Source organism: Rhynchophorus ferrugineus, unplaced genomic scaffold (genome assembly GCF_030347505.1).
Source record: "Rhynchophorus ferrugineus isolate W39M unplaced genomic scaffold, kcgeb_rfMv2 rfM10, whole genome shotgun sequence".
In the NCBI taxonomy this organism is placed as follows: Eukaryota; Metazoa; Arthropoda; class Insecta; order Coleoptera; family Curculionidae; genus Rhynchophorus; species Rhynchophorus ferrugineus.
In genome coordinates, this window is record NW_027472589.1 from 24,385,384 (window position 1) to 24,412,884 (window position 27,501).

Genomic DNA, 27,501 nt, shown 5'->3' on the forward strand with positions numbered 1-27,501 from the left:
AGTATTGGAACGATTTAATCTGGCGTAGTGTGGCCGTGATCGGTATTCAAGTTCTTGACGATGACAAAATTATCATATTAAGTAACATTATTAGAATGAACATAGTTGAGATACAGTGGGTTAATAGTCTGAGGTCCCGTCTGAGGTCCATGCGTCCATTTTGGAGTTTTTCCTCTCCTCCGCCCACATCCACTCGACTGGACTTCCTCAGGGTTCAATCATCATCATCAACCCATAGTCGGTGCCCTCAAGAATGTCCAGTTCTCAAAGTATACGCTGCTTTTGGTGTTGCAGGGCTTTGAACATTCTTTTCTGAATATTACTACAATTGCAATTGGTCACCTTCAGTTCATTATTGAATTATGGGACGAATTCGTTCACTTTTCATTCAACAGACCTCTTCGAACGATTGTATTCTGCACCTCCAAATTTAGTCCACAAATGTGTAGTGATTGTCACATTGAAAGATCTCAAACTTACAGATACCAGACTTGTAACAGTATCCAAGCCTCGAAGTCATACGTACAGAAGCCTTACAAAAGGCCTGTCAAGATTTTTTAAATTAATCTCTTGGAACTTCAACAATCTGCCCGTGGGCATGAAGCATTATATTATAATATTATATGCATTATAATATGTTTTCCGTTATACAATATAACTAGCCTGACTGAGAAGATCGCTTCAGTATGTGATCTGCTGTAGAACTTATAATCTAAATCTTATTCTAGATGCTATTCTGACTTATTTTAAACTCTATTTCAAATTATTCTAAGGAGTATTCTAACTTATTCTAGAGATTATTATATCTCTATGCGTCCATTAATCAGTTCGTATGGTTGTTTGCGTTTGAGCCTATGCAATATACTGTCATCGCGCACATTTAACTGTTTGGCGAGTACATTGAGATACACTAATAGTTTTTCAGAGTACTTCGCACTAACTGTTCGAATCACAATCGTTATGGATTCTAAGGGGATATCGCGCTGAATCAGTTAATTATTGACGATGACTCGCATCATGTATATATATATATATATATATATATATATATATATATATATATATATATATATATATATATACTGATTAAACAACAACTCGAATTGTAGTTGTTATCACTAAAATTTTACTACTAATAAAAACAGGTCAAGTCAAGCAACAATCGGAAGAGAGTAACGTAAGCGTTTTGTAATGACTACTATTTGTTAGTGCCCTTTGATTTTAAATGCATCATTTACTTCATCTTTCATAGTTATAAGTCACTTAGTGGTAATACTGAAAAGTACTAAAAGGAATAGGAAATAGTTTTTTAATACAACTCGTGAAGGATACTAGCATTTTTGTATCAAATTGTTACTTTTGCTTGGCTTAGTATTATATTTTAATGCATGTATTAAATATCCATAGGACTACATGTTTTATCTTACTAAGTGGTTGATAATAATTATAAGTTATTTCAGTTGATCTTACGTAGGGTAGTGTCTTGGAATCAATGCTATGTTAGTTTTATACTGCCGATATTCCAACAACAGAAAAAATAATACATGAAAGATTTGCTGAAATTAAAATTATTATGGGAAAACTACATCTTTGCCTAATGTCTTCGAAATTTACAAGTGGCAGTTAGCAAGATCCACGCTTTAGTCGCTCTAAATCTCACCATCTCAATTTTGTCTTGTAGCGAAGATACATAAAAATCACTTGATGGATACAACTAAAACCAATTATATCTGGCATATGAACTTCATAGCATTCAGTTTTGTTCCCCTTTCTTGGTCTTTTCAGTAATGTTACCGACAACTGTTCGTAGAGTTTTTCCGGTTGTCTCAATATCTTTACTTGTAGGAAATAGCGTAGCAACAGGTGGAGCAAAAGTCCCGCTACCATTTTTATTGCCATAACATCGCTCAAAGTAAAGATAAGTAAGTTTTTCGTTATAATTAAAAATTATGTCGACCAAATAGTGACCGCAATTCGCTATGCAACTTTAGGCTCTTGCTAAGGCATTATTCATGATATCTTGCAACATCTGAGACTGAATTTCTGCGGTTTCGTGACGAATATTGTCTTTAGGATGTTGAATCGTTTGGGGCCTATTCATATAAACTTTTGATTTAAAAAAACCCCATAAGAAAAAGTCTGGGGCTGTTAGATACAGAGATCTAGCCGCCCATGCTAAATCGACACTTCGCGAAATTAGTCTTCGTGGAGAAATGTCATTCAATAATTGAATTGTTGAACGAGCTGTGTCTGCTGTGGCCCTATCTTGCTGAAACCACATGTCCTCTAGTTCTTGGTCTTCCATTTCAGGTACAAGAATATTTCGAATCGTGTCTTGCTACCGTTCAGTAGTAACAGTAACAGCAACACCTTGGTTACAGTTGGTTTTAGTGGATGCAATGATGTTTCATGAATTAAGTGAGGATTCTGGGCTCCCTGAAACTGACTGTTCTGTTCATTGATTTTTAAAAATCCTCAATTTCACCAGATATCCTTAAGATTGCATTACTGCACTCAACTCGTTGATCAGGTTATCTGGGTAGCAATTTTTTTACTAATTGTATTTTGTATGGGAAAATTTTCCAATCAGTTTTCAAATTCGCCTTAAACTACGTGCAGAAATATGTAACTGAGAACCACATCTCCGAATTGATATTTCTGGAGATTCTGCAACACTATCGCGCGCCATAGCTATATTTTTAGCGTTACGAGAAGTCCGTTGTATTTCAGAACGAAGTCTGTCTGCCGTCCTACCGTACTCTCGAAAATTTGCATGTAAACGATATATTGTGGTTTTGTGAAACACTGGAGGATTAAAATATTTTTGACGCAATTTCTGCTGAGTGGCAATAATGGAACGACAATTTTCAATAAATATTGTCACGATTCATCCATCATCTCATTGTAATGTATATTTCTCCATAATAAAATTTCGACGTCTACAGAGCACAATAGTTTTTAGGGTAAGTGATGTGGCTCGGTGAATGGAGGTAAAACGAAATGAAACAGTGGTGTTTACATTATGTGACCGTTATTTATTGGCTATATAAAAAATGTGCAAAAATACGATGGTTGAGCACTGAATGAATCGAAATACCCTTCAATAGCATCCCAGATAAACGTCTCGGGGTTGCCGCCAGCTATTCGTTATTGGGTTCTAGTTGGCGCTACTGGAGCCCCGCTTGTGTTCAACATCTGGAATTATATTTCTGGGTATTTTGTAGACAGTTATTCCACCATGTAAAATTCGACATGCCTCAAGGTCGTTACAGGTTAAATCGAAACTGAGCTAAACATCACATAACTAAGATGCACCATCTTAAATAAAAATGTTAGCGAGACCAGCTTGTATTATCAGCGAATATGGTTATTGTTCACCCTTCATATTAAGGGATATTATTAGTTTCGAGTAAATACAATATTGGTCCAAGGATCTTGTTGTAAACTTGTATAGATTAGGTTCAAATCTGAATGTCCGTCACCATATCTTATTCTGAAATTATGAATGGAAATATAAGATTTCAGGATATGGATCAACTGTATAAAACTACGACTGAACATATTTCCTTATATTCAAGAAGTTTCTTTATATATAGATTAATTACCTCTTTATGCAAATAATAGAGAAATACACATTCTTACTATTTTTATCAAATGTATACCCTCCCATAAACTTCAACACCCCGTATATTGAAATATTCTTTGGACGACGCGGTTATATTAGGGAACATATAATAAAATTACGGAGACAGCCATTCCTTTCCCTCATTCTCGCGAGTAACACAATACGACGAAAATCTCCGCATCCCATTAGGCTCCACTCTGCGCTATTTGATTTTCGAAAGCAAACTACGCATAAATATCGCATTACAAAAAACCTTTTACTGTCACGACACCGACGGAACCGGGCGCTCGCTATGCAACCAGCAATACAAATAGGATGCCGCATGAAATATAATAAGGGCGACGCGTTTCCGACACGCATCCCCTTCCCCCACGCCCCTATCGCGGCAGTAACCACTCGACAGCACCAACTACCACCTCCCAAACCCCGTCGTCGCTTCCCCGCCACCGCGGCCACGTTTTGGTGGATTCCGCCATCATCCCGTTGCTTTTTGCATCTAGCGGCATTAGCGTCACGTCGCCGAAAAGTAGGAGAATATCCCGCGGTTTCTGCTTAACCAAATCGCGTTGGGTCGCCATTCGTAAGGATATGCGTCTGGTGCATTTTCTCTTAGAGCATGCCGACGTGCAAAGTGAAAAAGAAAGTTACGCCTATTCAGAGTTTATTTACATATGCGTCATCGAAATTTGTGACGTCAAAACGTCTCAATATTGCTCAATAAACAACAACATTCTAACCTAAATAAAATAATTGAACAAACATTTTATCAAACATCTTTAGTTTATTTTACATTTGGGTTTAAAAATCGTGTAATTCTCGGCATATTTAGCTTTGTGCTTATTTAATTAACAATCTTCCAATATTTTAACCAAACTGAACGAGCTTAATATTACCATTGGTAGCAGAAGCTTCAAGTATACCCAATAAGTTGATAAAGAAAGTGTAATCCTACAACATCGACGCAGATTTCTGGACAGTGAAGGAGCTCGAAAAGCTCGAAACAAAACAACAGCAAGCTGAAAACGACAGATATGAAGCTGACGAAGGACTGCAATATGATGCTGGGATAGCTAGTTAATTACTAAGTTGTTTAAATTAATTAATTACTCCCGTAAATTCGCATCTATTGCTACTCTAACTTTAAAACGCGTTTTTCTCGAAAATGTATTTTTCGAATTTGTGTACATTCTGGCTCTTAGACTGTTTAACCAATCGTTATGAAATTTAACATATATCTCCTTTATATATTCAATTTTTTTTGCATATGCGTCATCAAGATGTTTAATGTATTACCTACAGCAATTTATAAATTCGTTTCAGAATTAGACAATATTTCTTTCTCATTTTATTATATTTAAAAAGACATAGAATAAAAAAAGAATAGAATGCTATCTGATTAGTTCGAACGTGAAACCAAATTATCCTGTCAAAGTCGTCCGGTTGTCAAAGGTATGCATAAAAAACAGAGATATTCAGCTATTTGAGGGATGTTGAACATACCTTCATACACTGTTGGGTAACATAGAATTTAAGTGGTGTAAAGATAAGCCACGAGGGGGTTTAACTGACCTTGCAGATATTGTTTTTAAAAGAATTAAATGTACAAAAATATAACAAAATCAAGGAAGAATTATTATATCAATTTGTATATTTAGATGAGACGCGGATACTTCAGAATGGTACATATTACGTCATGAAAAACTACTTCATGCTGGACATAGGAATTTAAATGAAATATTTTTATTCCTGGTGCAGAATTAGCGTTTTCCTCTAAGTCCAAAGGTGACTACCATGGAGAAATAAATCATAACTTGCTTTTGCAGTGGTTTGAAAAACAGCTTTTAAAGAGCTTGGTGGAACCATCAGTTATTGTTATGGACAATTTACCATATCATAATATACTGATGAAGGAGATCCCTACAAGTGCATCAACAAGGGTTGGAATAGAGGAATGGCTTAAAGTTCATAAAGTAAGTTTTAAAGAAACCACGTTAAGGAATGAACTATTTCAAATTGTTACTAGATAAATATAAATGAAATATTTCATTGCTGTTTCTGCAATTTACTTTTTTTAGAAGTAAGCCCGAAAATAGATATATAGTAGATCAGATGGCTGAAAAGCATGGTCACATAGTTTTGCGACTTCCTCCCCATCACTCTATATTCAATCTAATTGAGTTGATATGTGGGGTAGCAAAGACTTATTATAATAACCATGCTGGTCGAGACGGATATTCCATCAAGAACTGTTTGAATATGTGGAAAGAGGCATTGTGGACCATAACACCTTCGGTTTGGATGAACTCGATAAAACATACAGAGGAACTAATTGATAGATAGTGGAATCGTGAACATATTTTCAACAGATTGGAAATTATCAATTTAGTGACTGACGTTTACAATGACTCGGAATGTGACAGTGGCTAAGGGAAGCTTTCAGGATATATGATAATGCCGTGCAATGCTGGAAATTCCTGAGACAGACTGATGACAGTGGAAACAACTAAAGTTATGCACATAATTAATAGAATATAACTGTAGAATATGGTATTGCAGGGCGTTAAAAATTTGTCTGTACAGATATGATTGTAATTAATTGTTAAGAATTAAATATGAGCATTAGGTTAGAAGGTTGAGGAGAGAATGAATACTAACTGTTTTGTAGATATGGTAATATGGTAATTTTATCAAGAATGGTGTCCACAAGTGGTAGCAGCAGAAATTAAATATAGAGTGATGCCAAGATGACCTGACAAATAAACACACCATCGAAGGAGACAAGAACTAAACGTACAAAGGTAAATATGCTCTCGAATGAAAGTAAAATACATTACTTTGATATATAATTGTTAATTAGGTGGACTATGCCTTCAGGTAGATACCACTATATAAAAAACGCGCCTAGAACTCTACCTACCTCTACCACTATATAAAAAACTCGCCTACTCTACATGGAAAAGAGTTCAATGTAAATATAATTGAATGTAGAAAAAAATGCAAATATGGGGTTGCACTAAAAATTCAAATCAACTAGTCATACAACGCTGTCAAAACAAGGTTCTTCGATTGATTACCAATGCCCTTCGCTATGTAACCATCGAAGAACCGCACGATGACCTGGAAGTCAAATGAATTTGCGAAGTTATCCAAGATTTCGCCTTGACACACGAAAGAAGATCAGTAAATCATACTAACGTGGAACCAATACAACTGCTGGATAGCCCGCAGGATATCAGGAGATTGAAGCGAACAAAACCATACGAACTTATATAAAGTGTATACATTTAGTATAAAATACAGCTTAAGTTATTATAATTTTATAATTGAGGAATACATACTGATGTATTTTCTCGCACTCGTCTTGCTGGTTAATTAATCCCAGTGCATAGGAAAAGTAGTACTAAATTAATTGTAAATTAAGATTGTACTAAGCGTATCTAATGAAGATGTTAAAAAAAAAATGTAGAAAAATGGTAAAACGTCGTACTTGATTTTCATATTCCGGAAAAACTATATTAATTTTCATTTTTTGTTGCTTTAATATTAGTTCACGTAGAGGAGACATTGTAACAAAACTATTTTTTTTTAATTTGAGGAAAACCGAAGAAATTTTTGAAACAGGCGAAAATTGTAACCTCCTCAACACTCACGAGGCCCAACAGCCTATATCTTTATGTGCGATTGGAAGAACATTTGAAAATTTGTTTATAAACTCCAGAATACACGAACGATATATTCTCAAAATATAAATAAAATAATGTTTTTCTTAATTGGCTATACATTGGCGTCCTACACCAATTTCCCCCCTTAGTGAGTAACCCTGTATAGAGACGGAACTAGGTCACTAATATTTATTGCTAGCCCAACAGCACTCCGCAACATCCTCGTGATGGTTTACAAAATATTACGGACGCACCATAAACCTCGCACTCCTCCTCGCGGCCTCGGTCGTTATTCGATTTTATTCGCCAAACAAAATAAAACAATTACGACTTTATTGCACCCGTACTATACGGCACCAACCTCCACTAAACCGAACTATTAACCTTCCCCCCGTTCCCCTACAGCCCAGCCGGCATCGCTAAAAATCTCATTCATTTCACCGGCATCGTTCCGCGCTTCGAACGGCTGCCGTTAAGAGGGCGCCACCTCCTCCCTCCCCTCCCTCCCCCCGCGGCCTCCGACCCGACGCCCCGGAATTAACGACGCGTCTTTTCCATCGTTTTTTTTTCCTCTTCCTTCGTCTCGTTCTTCTTCTTCTCCCCCAACTCCCCCGGCCTCCGCGATGCTCGTCCCGATTCGTCGTTGTTTCGTCGGCTCTGCTTCGTGTTCATGTATCGCGAACCGAAATGTAAAACGGCAAATAAAATAAAGTTTCGGATAATGCGATTGTAGATTATGGCTGTTCGCGGATGTGCGATGGGGTATGGGGGAGCGGGGATGTCCCGGAGGCGTCGGTTTTAAACGGGTTAGTTGCGGGAGAGGTTATTGGATTAAGGGCTTTATTTAGCGCGGTAGGAGTATTTCTGAGGGATATCAGAGGGAAAGGTGTCTCGTTGTTCGGTTTTTATGTATTTTTCGAAATGTTTAATTTTCCTGACACTGCGTAAATAAAGTTCTTTTGACCTTACAGAGGAAACCCTCTGTAAAGCTTGCTTTTGAGATGTTTTAACTCAATACCCTAACATGATACATCCAGTTCGATTATATTTTGATAAATTTTCATAATTTTGAGAAGTTTCTCCTTATGTCTCTACCACAGACTGGCGATTATTTGTCTAATCTCTTTGAGACGATGTCAGTGATATTGATGTTACCGCAGAATCTAATTAACTGCAACTAATTATGATGGAAAACGGATCCACTGAGGTTTTGAAAGAAATGAACCGTAAAAGTTTAACGGGCAGTAGCCATCAAGTTTGCGGTTAAGTAAATAATTGAAATATTAATTGATTAAAGCTCTTCTTTTGTTATTTAACTGGAACTTGATTTTACAGCAAGACTGTTTACTTATTGTTGTTTTTATGAGTCCGAGACTAAATTTTATTTTCCTTTGTTGAAAATAAATTATGTAAAAGTAATGTGTATATATATATATATATATATATGTATATATATCATTTGAAAAGTCCCCGGCTTGACACATAGATTGCGCTATTAAAATTAAATCCATATCTTTTTTAGTTAGCCCTATCCCTCAAAGATATATATTTGACATCTGTATAAATTTGACAGCTGTCAGATCATTAGTTTGTAAATTGTAGCATTTTGAGTGAAGCAACTTTTGTTATTGTAAAAAAATGGATAAAAAGGAATTTCGCGTGTTGATAAAATAATGCTTTTTGAAGGGAAAAAATACAGTTGAAGCAAACATGGCTTGATGCCGAGTTTCCGGACACTGCCCCGGAAAAATCAACCATCAAGGATTGATATGCTCAGTTTGGACGTGGTGAAATGAGCACTGAGGATTTTGAACGCAGTGGACACCCTAAAGAGGTTTTTACCGACGAAGACATTTAAAAAAATCGACAAAATGATTTTGAATAACCGTAAATTGAAACTAAATGAAATAGCAGATAAAGATATCAAATGAACGTGTACATCATCTCATTCGCGAATATTTAGGTAGGAGAAATGACCAAATACAACGACAAGTTCATGATTAATATATACTATAATAATGACTTTATGGTAAATCAAACACCAAATATGAACAATTAATTCCTCAAGAAAATGTGATTCCTCCACCCTTGCACATGAGACTTGGTTTAATGAAACATTTTGTCAAGGCCATGCATAAAATTGATAACGGATATTAGTATTTAAAAATTGTTTTCTCTAAATCAATTCGAAATAATAAATTCACGAATGAGTTAGACTTTTTCTCTATAGAGCCAGTTTGGCTTTATTAACAAGCATTCAACAATTGACCAGGTCCACAGAATAACAGATGTTATTGAGGAAGCCTACGAAAGTAAAAAAGTATGCTCTCAGCTATATTCTTAGATGTAGCACAAGCCTTCGATAAGGTTTGGCATGAAGGCCTTGTTCATCAACTAAAGAAAATTTTACCAAAACAACACACCGAACTACTAAAATCGTACATTCCATCCAGAATGTTTAGAGTTAAACAAGAAGAAGCTTACTGTACAATAAAAGAAGCTAAAGCATGTGTACCACAAGGAAGTGTACTGGGGCTAATACTTTATCTACTCTACACATGTGATATACCACAAATGGAGAATATTACGATGGCTACATTTGCTAATGATACTGCGATTATAGCTGTTGGAGACAATAGTGAAAAAGCCACACGAATATTAAAACAGGCAAGTGACAATAATTGGACACAAGCTTGGAAAATAAAAATTAACGAAAGTAAATTTGTGCATGTGCAGTTCACCTACAACCAGACCCTACAAGCCCCAATAACATTAAATAATACTAATATTCCATATAGCAAGAACGCTAAATATCTCGGAATGAATCTTAATGAAAAACTTCGCTGGAAAGAATATATAAAGAAAAAAAGAAAAGAACTGAAATTGAAATATAGGAAAATGTATTGGCTAATTGGTATAAAATCACAATTATCAGTACATAATAAATTGATATTATTTAAGCAAATACTGAAACCCATATGGACATATGGAGCTCAATTATGGGGATGTTCTGCAAAGAATAACATAAACAAAATACAATTTTTTCAGAACAAAGTCCTGTTAAGTATTGTGGGCGCACCCAAATTCTACAGGGCTGACTACCTACATCGAGACCTTCAGATACCCACAGTCAGTCAAGAAATCAAGAGAATTGCAAGGGGGCATGAGGAAGTCTCTATTGTCATGAGAATATTAAAGTATTGCAATTTTTCGATATCACCAGAGCAGGACACGGACTCAAAAGTATCAAACCATCTGATTTTGTGTCGTATTGTGTAGTGAGGTGCATTTCATAAAAAAATACAGCAGTGACTTGTATAAACATTACTTCGCCAGAAACTGAGAGAGGGCCGACGGATCCTCCTAGTTATATACCTAGATTTAAGTTATCATAAAGACAAATTGTGGGTTAGTCGGAAACGACTAGTAGCAATGTAATAATTAAATCATAAAAAAATCTCTAAGGAAAATATTTCATGAATTTTTACACAATGGCAAAAGACGAAATTCATAGCCTTTGTGCTCCCAATCCAAGAAAGAGTGAATGTGCGAAGAGTGAAGCGAAGGATTAAAATTATTCGAAATAGCATTGAGTCGGATGCCATCTCATCGCCATGATATCGTCATGAAGTCTGATAAAAGGCCGACCAGTGAGCGAGCACACGAGGAGGTTAAATTCACCAACAATCGAGGAAGATGTGTAAGATAGATGTAGACGATACGAACTGCCCCCAGTAGTCTAGTATTTGATAAATCTAAATGGATACCTTCCTGTTAAAACTACATCGAATTAGTTAATAGTTATTCGCCTTCTTTGATTCTAATTTTTATAATGCCACATTTCAAATTAATTCTTCTCAACAGTTTTAATACTTAACATTTAATTCAAAAGATCAAATAAAGTCTCCTCGCCCATATTTTTATTTAATATTGAGGACCTCAACGAGCACTCCATTGTTTTATTAGATCTTCAACACCGTCCATCTCTTCGCCGGCATTAAAACGATTAAATCCTTTGGCGTTGCCGCTTCAAGAGCATCACTAAAAATCTCATCCGCTCCGGCAGCATCATTCCGCTTTAAATTGGCCTCGTTAAAAGGACATCGGCGTCTACGTCGCCTCCTCCGTTCCCTTAAACTGCGGCCGTGCAGGTTGTTTTCCTTTTTCTCGGTAGCGCCGCATTCAGAGGGTTTTGGTGAAGGGTATTTGTCCGAGGAGATGGTCTCGGTCACGGAACGTCTTCGAATAAACGGGGCGAGATATAAAATGACGCCGCGCACTCTATATATGGATTTAAGTAATGCGGTTATCGCGCCTATCAACGTAGGGTCGAGCCGGTGGAACCCCGGGGGGAATATTGAGTTCGGACGGGTTAGACGCCGGGGGATGTTATTTGATTATAGATTTGCCAGATGCTGTGGGGTTCTCGCAAATATTGCCGTTATAATTTAATTAGTTCGGCTACAATAAAATGTATAACATCTTAATTATAATGGGGTGGGTTAGATGAACTTTTATCGTTGGTTGTTTCACTTTATTTCGAGTTTATATAATAATTGAGTACTAAAGCTAGAAATAGAAGCCTACTGAAATGGTGGGTGGCTTTCGATTTGCTAATTTTTACATCGAAACCTCAATATTAAACGTTGTACAAAACAGGTAGGAGATGGAAAGATAGGAATAAATCTATCAACGTCAACATTCAAAAAACACATATAAATTTTGTAAAATTACACGATGAGTGTTTCAAATGAAGAAGTTCTTTCTGAAGCTTTATAATTATGATACGCTACAGTATATAGCCACACCGACAATAATTTAAATTTGTGAAATTTATTTCCTAATTATGTATTAGTTTTTATGGTATATTATATGTCTGGGTAAATGGAGGTAAAAACGAAATGAAGCAGTGGTGTTTACATGTTGTGACCCATATATATTGGTACAATATAAAATGTGGGAAATACAAGTGATAAAAAGGGCATTGGTGTTACCTGGTGACGAGGCTTGGGCAGTCGATTATTGCACGTCTGAACTGCACTTTTTTTATTGGCCGGGAACCGGGTAGGGGAATCCTGTTACCGATAACTTGTCTTGAAGACCCGCAGGAATAAGCGAGTTGGACTGGTCATGTGGAGACTGCCTCTGGGCTTCCCACTAAACCTCGCCCTATCAGCTGATCCAATGATCAACTGATACTTCTTACTGTTAGTAAGGAGGGTGCCTGTAACCGGTAACACCGTTAAGAGGCACAAGGGTAAGGACGTGGCGTCGTTATCACACCACGCAGCTTGCGGTACATGAGTAAATCGCTCGCCGGAGAAGGTCGAGACAATTTGGAGTTAGAGCACGACGGGGAGTAGTGTCGGCTGTGATAGAATAAGGCTACGAAGAGCCGAATGAGTTATTGGCCTAAAATAACGGCCAGCTCGATAATAAATCTATTGTCCGCTAGACGAAGAGTGGAGAAATATCTCGACTAAACCTCGGATATAAAATCGTGAACTTGGAGGACCTCTATTTCTCTATGAATTTGATTGTTCCTGACGAACCAGGGGGCATTGATTATTCTCCTGAGAATTTTGTTTCGAAAGACTTGAAGATGTTCCACCTGGCTAGGTGAGACGTATTTTAGATTGGTGGACCACTGGAGCCGTATAGAACGACTGATCGAACCAGCATCTTATACAGGAGAGATTTTATGGAGAGAGGAAGCCTGCTGGCCCGGTTGATAAGCGGGAACAGCAAATTAACAATACCTTGACCTTTATGGAGGGACTTTTGAATGTGGGAATTCGACCAAAATTTGCGATCGAACACAAGACCGAGATAGGTGGCTTCTTCTAGCCATGGGATTTCTTCTCGATTTTAAGACGCGAAATACTCGGTGCAAAACGCTTCTTGTGTTTACTGTGGGTTGACCTGCAACCTCCAGAAATGTAACCACTGGACCGTCTCATCTATTTGTTTTTGGAGTCTGTTTCGGATGTGCGGTGCTACTCTTGAAGAAGCAAAGTAGGCAGTGTCGCCTGCGTAAAAACCTGCCTCAAAATTGTGGAACTCCTGCGTCGATGGTTTTCCGGCTAGAGATAATAACTTTAGTCTTCACCTGGAACGATCGTCTGAACTGCACGTTGGTTAGTGACTGAATGGTTGAAAGTACCCTTAAATAAAATCCCATATAAACGTCTCGGGGTTGATATTTGATATCGTATATTAGTTGGCGCTGCTGGCACCCCGCCAGGGTTCAACATCTGGGATTATATTTCTGGATATTTTAAAGACAGTTATTCCACAATGTAAAATTGGACATGCCTCAAGGTCGCTACAATACTCCCCTGCCAGAATTACATATAATTCGTAAAAAATAAAGTATAAATATATATACAAAATAAGTATGCTGTATAGAAAAAAAAACATTTGGATAAGATTAAACAAAACTGATTTATAGGGCTGTCAAAACGAAATATAAGTTACGGTGGTTGTACGCTGGTAAGGCTGTTGATATATTTCAGTCCTACAGATACTGTTGCTTCATCGTTACTTTAACACTTGCACGTGGTCTATGAATCGACGTTGAAAGCCAGCTATTTTTCTAACAGGGCTCCCGTATTCGATACTGTGGGACATTCGATAGTCCGACGACGTGGTAACTTAATTTCTTCGACGACGAGACGTTGGCAATTCTAATACATCGGCGAAGAAACGACGAGTCTACGGTGATTGCAATCGGTACCTAGGGGCTGCTCTGTGACTAATCCGTAGCTACATACGTTGCGGTAATCCAGAGAAAACAAATAACGACGGTATCCGATTGAAGCTGCCCAGAGCATTTCAAATTAAAATGCCTGCCAATATGACTGAGATTGCGAGCGAAGGAAGACATTATGATATAAACATAGCACTGAAAGAAATGTTTAATCGAAATGTCGATGATTAGATAGTGATATCAAAAGCTCTTAGAGTTCAAAAGATTGCGAAAGAAATAGAATTTGCACAAAAATTAAATGGAAATAATGAAATGAAATTTAAGGCGCATTGTTCCAGCACTAAAATAAATTTAATGAGGAACAAATGCTTGAAAGAATGTATTGCGGAAGGAACAAAATTAAAATCGAAGAAGAATCGTATTTAAAATATTGAAAATTTTGTATAAAACCAAGATAACGGCCATGTAAATTACACCATGTTGCAGGTACCCTCCATTCACGAGTCCAAACCCAATTTTGCGAAAGATCACGCCGGGGTAAAATGAAATGAAACAGTGGTGTTACATTATGTGACCGTTATTTATTGGCAATATAACTAATGTTGAAAATACAAAGATAGATAAAATGGATGGCAGTGGTGTTACCTGTTGACGAGGCTTGGGCAGTCAATGATGGCACGTCTGAACTGAACTATGATCAGTGACTGAAAGGATGGAAGTACCCATCAACAACATCCCAGATAACCTCTCGGGGTTGCCAGATAATCGTTATCATTTCATAGTTTGCGCTACTTGGCATAGTAGGCATCCCACCCGTGTTCAACATCTGGGATTATATTTCTGGGTATTTTATAGACAGTTGTTCCACGATGTAAAATTCGACATGCCTCAAGGTCGCCATAAGTTTATAATTAGGAAATGTATGTGTGAATTGTAAATGGCAGTAAAATTATTAATGTGTATGACTTTGTTAATAGTTTAACATTTATATACAGATTTAGGTTTCGAGAGTTCACCGTAAGGGGGCCAACCAAAAATATATAGACACCATACAAGAAGAGCTCCAATATATGTGGCAACATCGCGCGACAACAGTTCGGTTCGGTTATTAGTCATAACTTACATTTGAATATTAGTTTCATAAAATAATATAAATGCCTCATAAGGAGCCCATTGCTTTGTAATATTAATTTGTACCATTCCGTACAGAAATGAATATTAATAAAACCCATTAGGTTGAATTTTACTTTATTTTATTTTGAACTTTATTATTATATGATTATATAATATTGTGGCGATGGCCACGACCCTTTAAGCCACCACGCATTCAGCTACAACACGTTCAAAGTTTGACAACGCCCGTGGATTGGCACCATGCAGTTCCAGGCTATAAAAGACCATCACGACAACGTCTCGCTCTCTTTTCTTTTCTTTTCTCTGCTCCCTTGTAACAGTACCACTTCCACAGCGCTACCGTACTTCCTCTACCTAACCTAATATCTTGTCCAGTTTTATTGAACCAGTGTTTTCAGTTTTCGTGCAAATTCTTTCCAAAAAATAGTAGTGATTGGACAAGCAATCGCATCGACAGCCACACATATCGACCGACCGACCGACCGACCCGACAAACATTCCTACAATATTATATCTTATTAATAATGATCATTAAATTTTAGTGGTATATATTTATTTAGTGGTATATAAAATAGAACATTGTTCGCATCCAGCTTATATAATAGTAATTTCTGTACTTGCAATTTTTGAATATGAAAGATTTTATGATATAGTAAATACAAATTGAAAATAACACAATAACGAAAATGAATAATCCAATATGTGCACCAATAAGTATAAAACTGTTACATACAATTAGTAAATTAGTTAATTAAAAATATTAATTTTAGAGCATATTTGTTTGGATTGAGAATATTAAAGTTGCATATAAAATAAGTTTTTGAATAAATAAATTATTAATTTAGAATCTGACAATGTCAATAATGATCTTTAAATGTTATTTTAAATCAATTATATCATGATTAAGGATTAAGAATGTATTCATTCCTAACTGATTAAAATATTTTAATGCAAATATGTTAAGGTATTTCTTTTACAATATTTGGTAACTCTTATAATATATTAATGAATTATGATTTATAGAGTTTAAAAATATATTTAAATCATTTCGTTAATGTTATATCATATTTATCTGTTATAACTCTTAACCTTTCGGTGTTATTTATTTTTTTGTTATTTATATGTATCGCAATTTAAACTATTGCCAATAAAAACTGCCCTAAGTATAAGCCGTTCTAAAATTAATGATTTACTTTTGTTTTAGAATTAATTGCACTATTGTTAGTTGTTCGTCTTTGATTTACCAATAATTATAACTATAACTATTCAATAATTATATTTTTTGCTTTATCTTGATTATATTTATCTTGACGGCTTGCCGACCTATTTCAACAACTGAAATGTGTAGCGAGGACTTGTTTAGTTCTAACAACTACGAAATATTTTAACAGCACGAGAAAATATACCAACGTTTTTGGATATTTCTAAATAATATATTACTATATTTATAGGAACTGAATAGCGAAAGCAGCCAATGACCTAATTTTTTTCATAAACATATATTTTAATGTAGTTCTGTACAATGCCGTGAAATGTCTTTGGCTTCATGTTGTAATAACAATGTATGTATATTTGTATATTTGTAAATTTTTATATTAAGGTGTTAGCGACCAACGATTAATTTACATTACTGCAATACAATAGATTGTAAAGTTTTTTAAGCCTGCATAATTACATAGAAATTATAATTCGTTATTGCCCTAATATATTAGGCATACGTAATACACAAAATATATTATTTATAGTATCGGCCAACTGTACTATATAATTTTATTACTAAATGAATACTATATAAATCGCTTTTGTTTACACCAAATAAGTTTGTCGATACGTTTCTTTCAACGCATTTCAGTCATATTTTTTAGAGAAAAAAAATGCATAGTCATTATATCTTTATCCTTAATATTATCTTTATCAAAATAGGCCGTAGTTTCGTGGATCACCGACAATATCATCATTCGACAAAAATTTGTTCCCAGCGAGCACTTTCTTTTTCTTCAAATGCGGCGATTTCGTCCTTCAAGTGGTCCAATAACTCTATGTAATAATTGTTGTTGATAGTCCTTCCTTTTTCAAGGTAGTCAATGACAATTATTCCATGCGCATCCCAAAATGCAGACGCCATAACCTTGCCAGCCGACTGTTGCGTTTTCCCACGTTTTGGAGCGGGTTCATCGTGTGCGGTCCACTCGGATGTCTGTCGATTGGACTTCGGAGTGAAATGATGGAACCATGTTTCATCCATTGTCACATATCGACGCAAAAACTCGGGTTTATTATGCTTGACCATCTTCAAACACTGCTAAGAATCATCAACTCGTCGTTATTTTTGGTCAAAAGTGAACTCGAACAGCATCCACTTTGCACGGAGCTTTCTCATACTCAAATATTCGTGAATAATATGATATACACGTTCAGTTGATATATTTAGAAATTATTTTGTTGATTTTTAAAATGTTTTCGTCGGTAACAACTTCTTTTGGGCGTCCATTACGTTCACAGTCTTCGGTGCTCATTTCACCACGTCTAAATTTAGCATACCAATCTTTGATGTTTGATTTTCCTGGGGCAGTGTCCAGAAACTTGGCATCATGCCAATGTTTTGCTTCAAGTGTATTTTTTCCCTTCAAAAAGCAATATTTTATCAACACCCGAAATTCCTTTTTATCAATTTTTTTTCACAATAACCAAAGTTGCTTCACTCAAAATGCTATAATTCACAAACTAATGATCCGACAGCGGTCAAATTTATACACGTATCTTTTGAGGGCTAGGGCTAACTAAAAAACATATGGATTTAATTCTAGTAGCGCCATCTATGTGTCAGGTCGGGGACTTTTCGATTGACCTGTTAAATCATAAAATTGGACATTTCTTCTTAATAACCTGTTCAACAGTGTGGTTGGTGCTAAGCTGTGTAAATAATTGGTTTAAAGTGTATAGTTTTACCGGATCTCCAGTCAGTTCTCGAGAATTCAAATTTCTTTTGCATTATATTGGTTGATTATATCAGTCAAATATATCAAGTCAATATTTTAACGTTAATTTTAAATTTTACTATTAATGTTCTAATTTTTATTTTTTTTCTTTCAGAAACCGACAAATGTGCTGTTTAAGGTAAGAACAAATATTCATTTTCAATTTTACATGATTTATTCTTTTTAAAATTGAACAAATATTTTAATATTTTAATACTTCTACTGTAAAGAAATTTACATTGGTATATATATATATATATATATATATATATATATATATATATATATATATATAGTTTTTTAATTTTAAATGGCGTAAAGAGATATGTTTAATTTATTTACTAATATACTTTGCAATTATACTGGAGATATTATTACAAAATATACATTCATTATTATAAAATAATATATTTTTAAAATTTTATTGTATAATTTATATCATATAACGAATAGTTTTAATACTGCAATTCAAAGTCATAACATAGTATCATAATTATATAATATAATTGTATATCTTATATCGATTTTATGAAGACATTCGATGCTGATGAGTTACTTACTCATATTGTAAAGCTCTATAATACCCACCCAAAAGTTATTAGGTTTTTTATATATATATCATATCATATTGTAGTATAAGGCCACGTATTTCTACAAAATAAATAAGAGCCGATACATTCTCAATTAGGTGTTTTTCTACTGTACCTAATTCTACAGTCACTAAGTAAATATCAGTAAATATATTAGTAAATATCTTCAGCACTAATAATTATAACAACGAATACGAAATCAAATTATTCATTAAATACCAATAATCTCAATCTCTCAAAATTTTTGAAGAAGATATAATAGACCCCATTCTTGTAATTTGTGGAAACGTTAAACAAAAATTACAAATATCAAAGGTCGGTATTAAAATGCATGCTTTGGTGGATAGCAAGACGTTTTACATGCTATATATGAAAATATATTGTGGAAAATAGCGCGAAAATGGTCCTTTCACTGTAAGCAACAATGAAGCTGTAAGCAACCTTGTGGCTATAGCAATATTTATTACAATAATCTCGGAATGTTGTCATGGACAACTCTTGTACTAGTTACAAAACTACAGAAAATGCATTAAAGAATCACAAGCTTACAGTAGAGGATACTTTACATGAAAATAAAACTTGTCTAACGCCAATTTTCAAGACAAGTCGTGAACCAAATACATCAACATTTGAATTTCAAAAACATGTAATTATGTTATCCTATATCCCAAAACAAATTAAACTGATAGATATGATGTCGTCATTACATCATGACATTTTATAATCAGACCAAAAGGGATGTTGATGTAGTTGACAAGCATAACTTATCGATATCTCAAGTAATATCAAACGCTGGCAACTAACAATATAAACAGATTTGACCGGAAAGTTTATTCGCGAATTTGATATTTCTTTAGTGAAAGACCATTTGCATACAAGAAGACAAAATCAAAAGCTTCCGAAAGGCTTGCATAACGATATCACTAAGTACTTTAAATATTATTAAGAAAATGTAAAAGAACCTCCTGCAAAAAGGCTTATGATGCAGAGATACTCAAAATAAAGGACAGGATTTAATTTATAGTTTACGCTTTGTCGATTCCTAAATAGAAATAATTGTGATAATTAAATAATTATTTAAAATTTAGAACATAAGGTATTAATTGTTATTCTTGAGAATGAAAAAGATTTGTATTTTTTTTTAATTTTGTCATTAAAACTGATAAGAAATGGTTAATTACTTCTGATTTTCATTCGAACGTGACAGCTACAATGTAGAATTAATAGTCGATGCATAATATCACCAAAAAATTTGTACAGGCAAATTTTATGACATTTTACAGACTGCCACCACTCACCTACTATAGGGCAAGTTTCTCATGGTACACGGAAGGTTAATGGATAAATAATGAAAAATCAGCACTAAATATAGAATTATCTATAAGTCAGTATTGTTCAACAACATGCTAACAGGTCAATTGAGAAGTCCCCGGCCTATTATAGTGAAACACATTTTTTTTGGTAAAATCCTGCTCCTGTTTTTGGTCAAAAGTGAAGTCGCGCGGCACCCATTTTGCGCAGAGCCTTCTCATACTCTGATATTCTGATACTGATACTGATGATATTCTCGAATATCATCCTAATATTCGTGAATGATATGATGTACACATTCAGTTGATATCTTTAGAGTGTCTGCTATTTCATTCAATATCAATTTACGGTCATTCCTCTTTTGGGTGTCCACTGCGTTCACCGTCTTCGGTGCTCATTTCATAATGTCTAAACTTAGCATACCATTCCTCGATGGTTGATTTTCGTGGAACAGTGTCCGGAAACTCGGCATCAAGCCCAGTTTTTGCTTCAACTGTATTTTTCCCTTCGAAAAGCAATATTTTATCAGCACGCGAAATTCCTTTTTATCCATTTTTTCCACAATAACAAAAGTTGCTTCACTCAAAATGTTATAATTCACAAACTCATAATCCGACACCTGTCAAATTTATACACGCATCTTTTGAGGGTTAGGGCTAACTAAAATACATATGGAATTTATTATAGTAGCGCCATCTGTGTGTCAGACCGGGGACTTTCAATTGACCTGTTAAGTATATTGATAATTTCTAGACTGTGTAACAAAATATATAGAGACTGTTTCTATTTCTCTCCAGCAATTAGAGATACTTCTATCCGTAACTGAATTAACGTAGGGTAATTTACGCGGCGGCGGCCGAGGAAGAATACAAGGCAAATTTGTTGTTGTAAATGATAAAACGCCGAGAAAGTTATAATGAAATTTCGGAAAAACTCCCCACGAAGACCGCTAATTAAAAACAGAAATAAGCCGAAACTCCGTCGTCGCCTAGATATTCGACGCTCACCCCCGGCCGGAAGAAACTTCACCATTTCGTCGTAACCGATCCCTCCTCCCTCATAAATTAAGTTTTCAACAATCTGGTTCTCGACGAAAAGAAACTGGATGATGCCAGGTCGCGCTTTGCCTCCCCTCCTTGCCCGCCGACCATCGGCAGAACGCTAAACATCGCCGAGTTTCCATAACTTTTCTCTTTGTGCCGCCGCATTCTTTCCGCTGGTTGGAGAAAGGGGGGAGTTTCGTTTTCTTCTTTTTTCCTAATTGAATCGATACACCCGTGGCCTACCGCCGTTTCTTGAAGGGAAATACTGGGCTTCCCGCAAGGAATGCCGTATATTTTCATCATAATTGCGTTATGTTTAGTTGGTTAGTTTTCGCTGGGGCCGTGAAATGATTTCGATGGTACTGGGGTCGGATTCACACTTGGTTAATCAGATTTCTTCTGCGATGGAAGTGCCTTGCCTAAGGCATAACAGGAATATATGACTAAATATGTTCTCAAATAACCCAATTATGACTAAATATGTTCGTAAATTTATATGCTTTATATGTGACTCTATTTCAATCAAATGTTTTTTAATTATTACTCTTAGTGGTTCAACAATGTCTTGAGTGGGCAATAAATTTTTCTTATGATTATATTATATACATTTGCTTTAAATTTATTAATTATTAAAATAGGTCTATATCTTCGATTTCACACCTTACACTCCTTGACTATCGCACAATTTCCGATAGATTAATCCTATGGCGACCGCCACGACCCTTTAGGCCACCACGAATTCATCAACAAGTACAAAGGTTGGCAACGCCGGTGGATTGGTACCATGCAGTTCCAGGCTATAAAAGACCATCACGACGACGTCTCGCTCTCTTTTCTTTTCTCCATCCCCTTGTAATAGTACCACTTTCACAGCGCTACCGTACTTCCTCTACCTAACCTAATATCCTTTCAATTCTCCCATCGACCACATGTATCATTTAACATTGAAATAAACAGTATTTCTTCAACCAGTATTTACAGTTCTCGTGCAAATTCCTTCCAAAAATAGTAGTGAGTGTTCTGACAAATAATCGCAGCGGCAGCCACACATTTCGACCGACTGACCGACCCGACGAACATTCCTACAATCCTTTTTAGTCTGCGAATAGAATGTCGTCCATGCAGTAGCTGAAACGCCTCTGGGTTTTCATGGAGGTCCGGCCAGGCTTCGTGTATCCCATCGAACCTTTTAATTTTTTCATTGACTGTAGAGTTTTCCTAGTCACGATGCAAATCTTCATTACGTTACGCAATACCTTATTTTAGAATACTTAAATTTTCCTTACATCGCTATCCTGGGCACAGCTCCACAGCTTTATACCGTATAGCCATATTGGATTTTCTTCCAAAGAGCCAATATAGCTGTTTATATTTTATTTTGATTTATTTTTGAAATGCTCCTTCCATCTTAATTTAACATCTAGTATCATGTCTAAATATTTAGCACTGTTTACATAGGGTACTGTAGCACCATTCAATTTTAAAACTGTTGGGTTATTTCTTGTTGGAAAAATTAATTATTAGTTATACTTCATTATTTGTCCAGTCTATTAATTTATCGCTAAATGTCTGTAGTATCTTTATGGATGCTTCTTGGTGTTTGGCCACTGTTAACAGTGCTGCATAATCCGCAAATGTAGCATCGTACTTCCCGTTACGATTAGTTCGGAATTAGGTTGCTTTATTCTATTATTAGACTTGTAACTGTGATTTTTTCCACAGAGATGCAGATTAAATAGCAACGGTTTACGATCGACTCGTTGGAGACATTACTATTACAATAGATGGCCAGAAAAAGACATACATAGTTAAAACAATGTAACAAATTCAATAAAATGTTACTTTACAATTTTAAGAACTAATCTTTATCAACAATTTAACCATAATATTATTTTCAGATAAATTAATAATTTTATTTATCGTTAATCACTTAAATCAGTGAAAGATGTTTTAACTTACACTAAAAGGCTTAAACAAAGCCTGAGTACATTAGAAAATAAAAAAATGATAAAGAAAATATTACCTAAGTGTTGCCAAAGTAACGGAAATGTGTTACGGTAAAAATATTTCTCTATTTATCAATCAAAATTTTGTTATTTTCTTTTTCTGTAGTATGGCACTGCATAAAGATTAATCTTGAAAAGTAGAGTCCCTAAAAGCAAAGTCTAAAAGAAGAAGCTAATCAGCAGAGAACTAGTAACGAATATTTCATTCGACTGAAATAGTCGCGACTACAATCGACTACTAACAAATAACATTTTCGAATGTACTAGATATGACTATAAATTGTTGAATAAAATAGTAAATAGTGAAAAGTACTCAATTATTAAACAGTAGTTAAACCACTTAACTATATACTAAAATTGGAATTATTTTTGTACAAAACGTGTTATAACAACATGTAACAATGTAAAAGAGATTTCATGCTATACATTTTTAACAATCAAAAATAAACCTTCAAAAACATAGATGCGTTTATTCTGAGCTGCACCAATTTTCTTCAATAAATTGTTGGTCCTGGTCCTGATCTAATAAACTATCCCGAAGCTTATATTAAGAATATTCGCATAAAACATCAAAAATCCAGCCTTACACCTAATGAAGTATTCATTATCCCTAGTCAATTACCGCTAATTTACCATAAGCAGTGGTACGAGCGAGCCAATTAGACAGTGAGCCCAACAGCAGGAGAGAACATCCACGTTTAATAAGAACACGGGCCGTTATTATGGCGCGTTAACGGGCCTCTCTCCTTTATTAACGAAAATAAAGACGAGAAGTCTAGGATTCGTTCAGAAAACACCCTATAACTGTGGTTTTTTCCACAGAGATGCAAATTAAATAGCAACGGTTTATGATCGATTCGTTGGAGACATTACTATTACAATAGATGGCCAGAAAAAAACATACATAGTTAAAACAATGTAACAAATTCAATAAAATGTTACTTTACAATTTTAAGCATTAATCTTTATCAACAATTTAACCATAATATTATTTTCAGATAAATTAATATTTTTATTTATCGTTAATCAGTTAATATATTAAAATTATTATGCGTTAAAACTTCAGTGAAAGAAGTTTTAACTTACACCAAAATGCTTAAACAAAGCCTGCGTATATTAGAAAATAAAAAAATGGTAAAGAGAATATTACCTAAGAGTTGCGAAAGTAATGTAAATATGTTACGGTAAAAATATTTCTTTATTTATCAATCAAAATTTTGTTCTTTTTGTTTTTTCTGTAGTATGGTACTGCATAAAGATTAATCTTGAAAAGTAGAGTCCCTAAAAGCAAAGTCTAAAAGAAGAAGCTAATCAGCAGAGAGCTAGTAACGAAAATTTCATTCGACTGAAATAGTCGCGACTACAATCGACTACTAACAAATAACACTTTCGAATGTACTAGACATGACTATAAATTGTTGAATAAAATAGTAAATAGTGAAAAGTAGTCAATTATTAAACAGTAGTTAAACCACTTAACTATATACTACAATCGGAATTATTTTTGGACAAAACATATCCTTATAACAACATGTAACAATGTAAAACAGATTTCATGCTATACATTTTTAACAATCAAAAATAAACCTTCAAAAGCATAGATGCGTTTATTTTGAGCCACACCAATTTTCTTCAATACATTCTTGATCCTGGTCCTGATCTAATAACCTATCCCGAAGCTTATATTAAGAATCTTCGCATAAAACATCAAAAATCCAGCCTTACACCTAATGAAGTATTCATTATCCCTAGTCAATTACCGCTAATTTACCATAAGCAGTGCTACGAGCGAGCCAATTAGACAGTGGGCCCAACGGCAGGAGAGAACGTCCACGTTTAATAAGAACACGGGCGGTTATTATGGTGCGTTAACGGGCATCTCTCCTTTATTAACGAAAATAAAGACGAGAAGTGTAGGATTCGTCCAGGAAACACCCTATAACTGTGGTTTTTTCCACAGAGATGCAGATGAAATAGCAACGGTTTACGATAGATTCGTTGGAGACATTACTATTACAATAGACGGCCAGAAAAAAACATGCATAGTTAAAACAATGTAACAAATTCAATAAAATGTTATTTTACAATTTTAAGCATTAATCTTTATCAACAATTTAACCATAATATTATTTTCAGATAAATAAATAATTTTATTTATCGTTAATCAGTTAATATTTTAAAATTATTATGCGTTAAAACTTCAGTGAAAGAAGTTTTAACTTACACTAAAATGCTTAAACAAAGCCTGAGTATAATAGAAAATAAAAAAATGGTAAAGAGAATATTACCTAAGAGTTGCGAAAGTAATGTAAATATGTTACGGTAAAAATATTTTTCTATTTATCAATCAAAATTTTTTTCTTTTTGTTTTTTCTGTAGTATGTCACTGCATAAAGATTAATCTTGAAAAGTAGAGTCCCTAAAAGCAAAATCTAAAAGAAGAAGCTAATCAGCAGAGAGCTAGTAACGAATATTTCATTCGACTGAAATAGTCGCGACTACAATCGACTACGAACAAATAACACTTTCGAATATCCTAGACATGACTATAAATTGTTGAATAAAATAGCAAATAGTGAAAAGTACTCAATTATTATACAGTAATTAAACCACTTATCTATATACTACAATCGGAATTATTTTTGGACAAATCATATCCTTATAACAACATGTAACAATGTACAACAGATTTCATGCTATACATTTTTAACAATCAAAAATAAACCTTCAAAAGCATAAATGCGTTTATTTTGAGCTACACCAATTTTCTTCAATAAATTGTTGGTCCTGGTCCTGATCTAATAAACTATCGCGAAGCTTATATTAAGAATCTTCGCGTAAAACATCAAAAATCCAGCCTTACACCTAATGAAGTATTCATTATCCCTAGTCAATTACCGCTAATTTACCATAAGCAGTGCTACGAGCGAGCCAATTAGACAGTGGGCCCAACAGCAGGAGAGAACATCCACGTTTAATAAGAACACGGGCCGTTATTATGGCGCGTTAACGGGCCTCTCTCCTTTATTAACGAAAATAAAGACGAGAAGTGTAGGATTCGTCCAGAAAACACCCAATTACTTTCGCTTTTTTCCCGCCTCCCTTCCCGGGAAATGAATACAAATAAAAGGGCAACCGGTCCACGATCGATTCGTTGGGGCGGAACGCGTGAAATTAGAAACTATATATTTAAGGCTTTTTCCGGCTCCTTTTGTTTCTCTCCTTTTTATCCGGCGATGCGGCGTCCGAACGGAGGAGAGCGGCGCTGATAGACGTCGAGGCGTACGGCGAAAAAAAATCAAATCAGAGATAATTAAACTCCATCGGGCCGTTTTTCTTCGGCCGGCCTCTCGCCAGCATCGGATTATTCGTTGTCGGGATCGATCTGGTGCGGCTCGATAGCGAGGAAACGACTAACAACATGCTTGATTACGACTGAAATCAAATTAATACTTGTATGAAGCGAATTGGCCCGATGGTTTCTACATTTTTATCAATAGATCCAAAATTGCTAGACAATTTTTAGCTTGCCCTTAAGCTACGGCATTATTTCTATTCCATCTTACGTTAAACAAGCTTAGTACCATCGTAATATACACATTTTTACTATTATTGGGTGTGAGAGAAGTACATCTCAAGAACAATGATCGATATACATCCTATTATAATAGAATGTACTGTATTTCAAATAAAGTGATACAACGCGATATTCTTCTAGAACCTATAACGAGTGTAGTTCAACGTGTTTGTGTGAAGTACATCAAAAGAGTGTCCGTGCATTCCAATGTACTCGTTAATCAGCTAATTATGCGAAGTGATAGTGAAATGCGTTGACTAGAACGTTTAACACCACCTGATCTGATTACTGGACATATATAAACTTTAGAATAAGCTTTAGAATAAGACTAATTAATTAAGATAATATTTTATACAGAAGACTGCTTAATGAAGTGATTTTCTACATACCATGTATATATAATATGGACATAAGAAATACTTATTGCCAATAGGGCAGATTGTGGACTCACGAAGAATAATAAAAAAAAATAGAATTGTCAATATTTTTAACAGAGATTATTATGTACAAATTTTATTTTGAAACATTTTTTTAGTATTAAAAATTTAAATATAAATATTTTTTACTTTTTAGTGAGTTCCTTAATTATTATTTGAAGGCGGTTTAATTTTCTTTAATGTTTTTGTTCATATCGCACTTTCAACACGGTGCCATCATATTGCGAGAAAAAAATATTGCAAATATTTGTTTCAAAGCATTTATCAGTGTCTATTAAAAAAATAATTTTATAAAGATCTATAGCTTTCTGGTATTTTTGCTATTTTATCTATGCTATACCGTTTTATAAATATTTATAAAATTTTATGAATTCCTTTCACTCATTTGTTTAGCTCTGTGCTCCATTTCATTTATACATCTGTGAATAT

At 34.8% G+C, this 27,501-nt stretch overlaps 1 protein-coding gene across 3 annotated transcripts in view; it reads left to right on the top strand.

Annotated features, from left to right (window-relative positions):
• LOC143203530 (uncharacterized) overlaps window positions 1–27,501 on the top strand; it is a 667,483-nt gene that overhangs the window by 419,162 nt on the left and 220,820 nt on the right. For all 3 annotated transcript variants that reach the window (XM_076415722.1, XM_076415723.1, XM_076415721.1), the window contains one exon: window positions 18,224–18,247. In XM_076415722.1, the coding sequence (XP_076271837.1) occupies window positions 18,224–18,247 (24 nt within the window). The remainder of the gene's footprint in view (window positions 1–18,223; window positions 18,248–27,501) is intronic.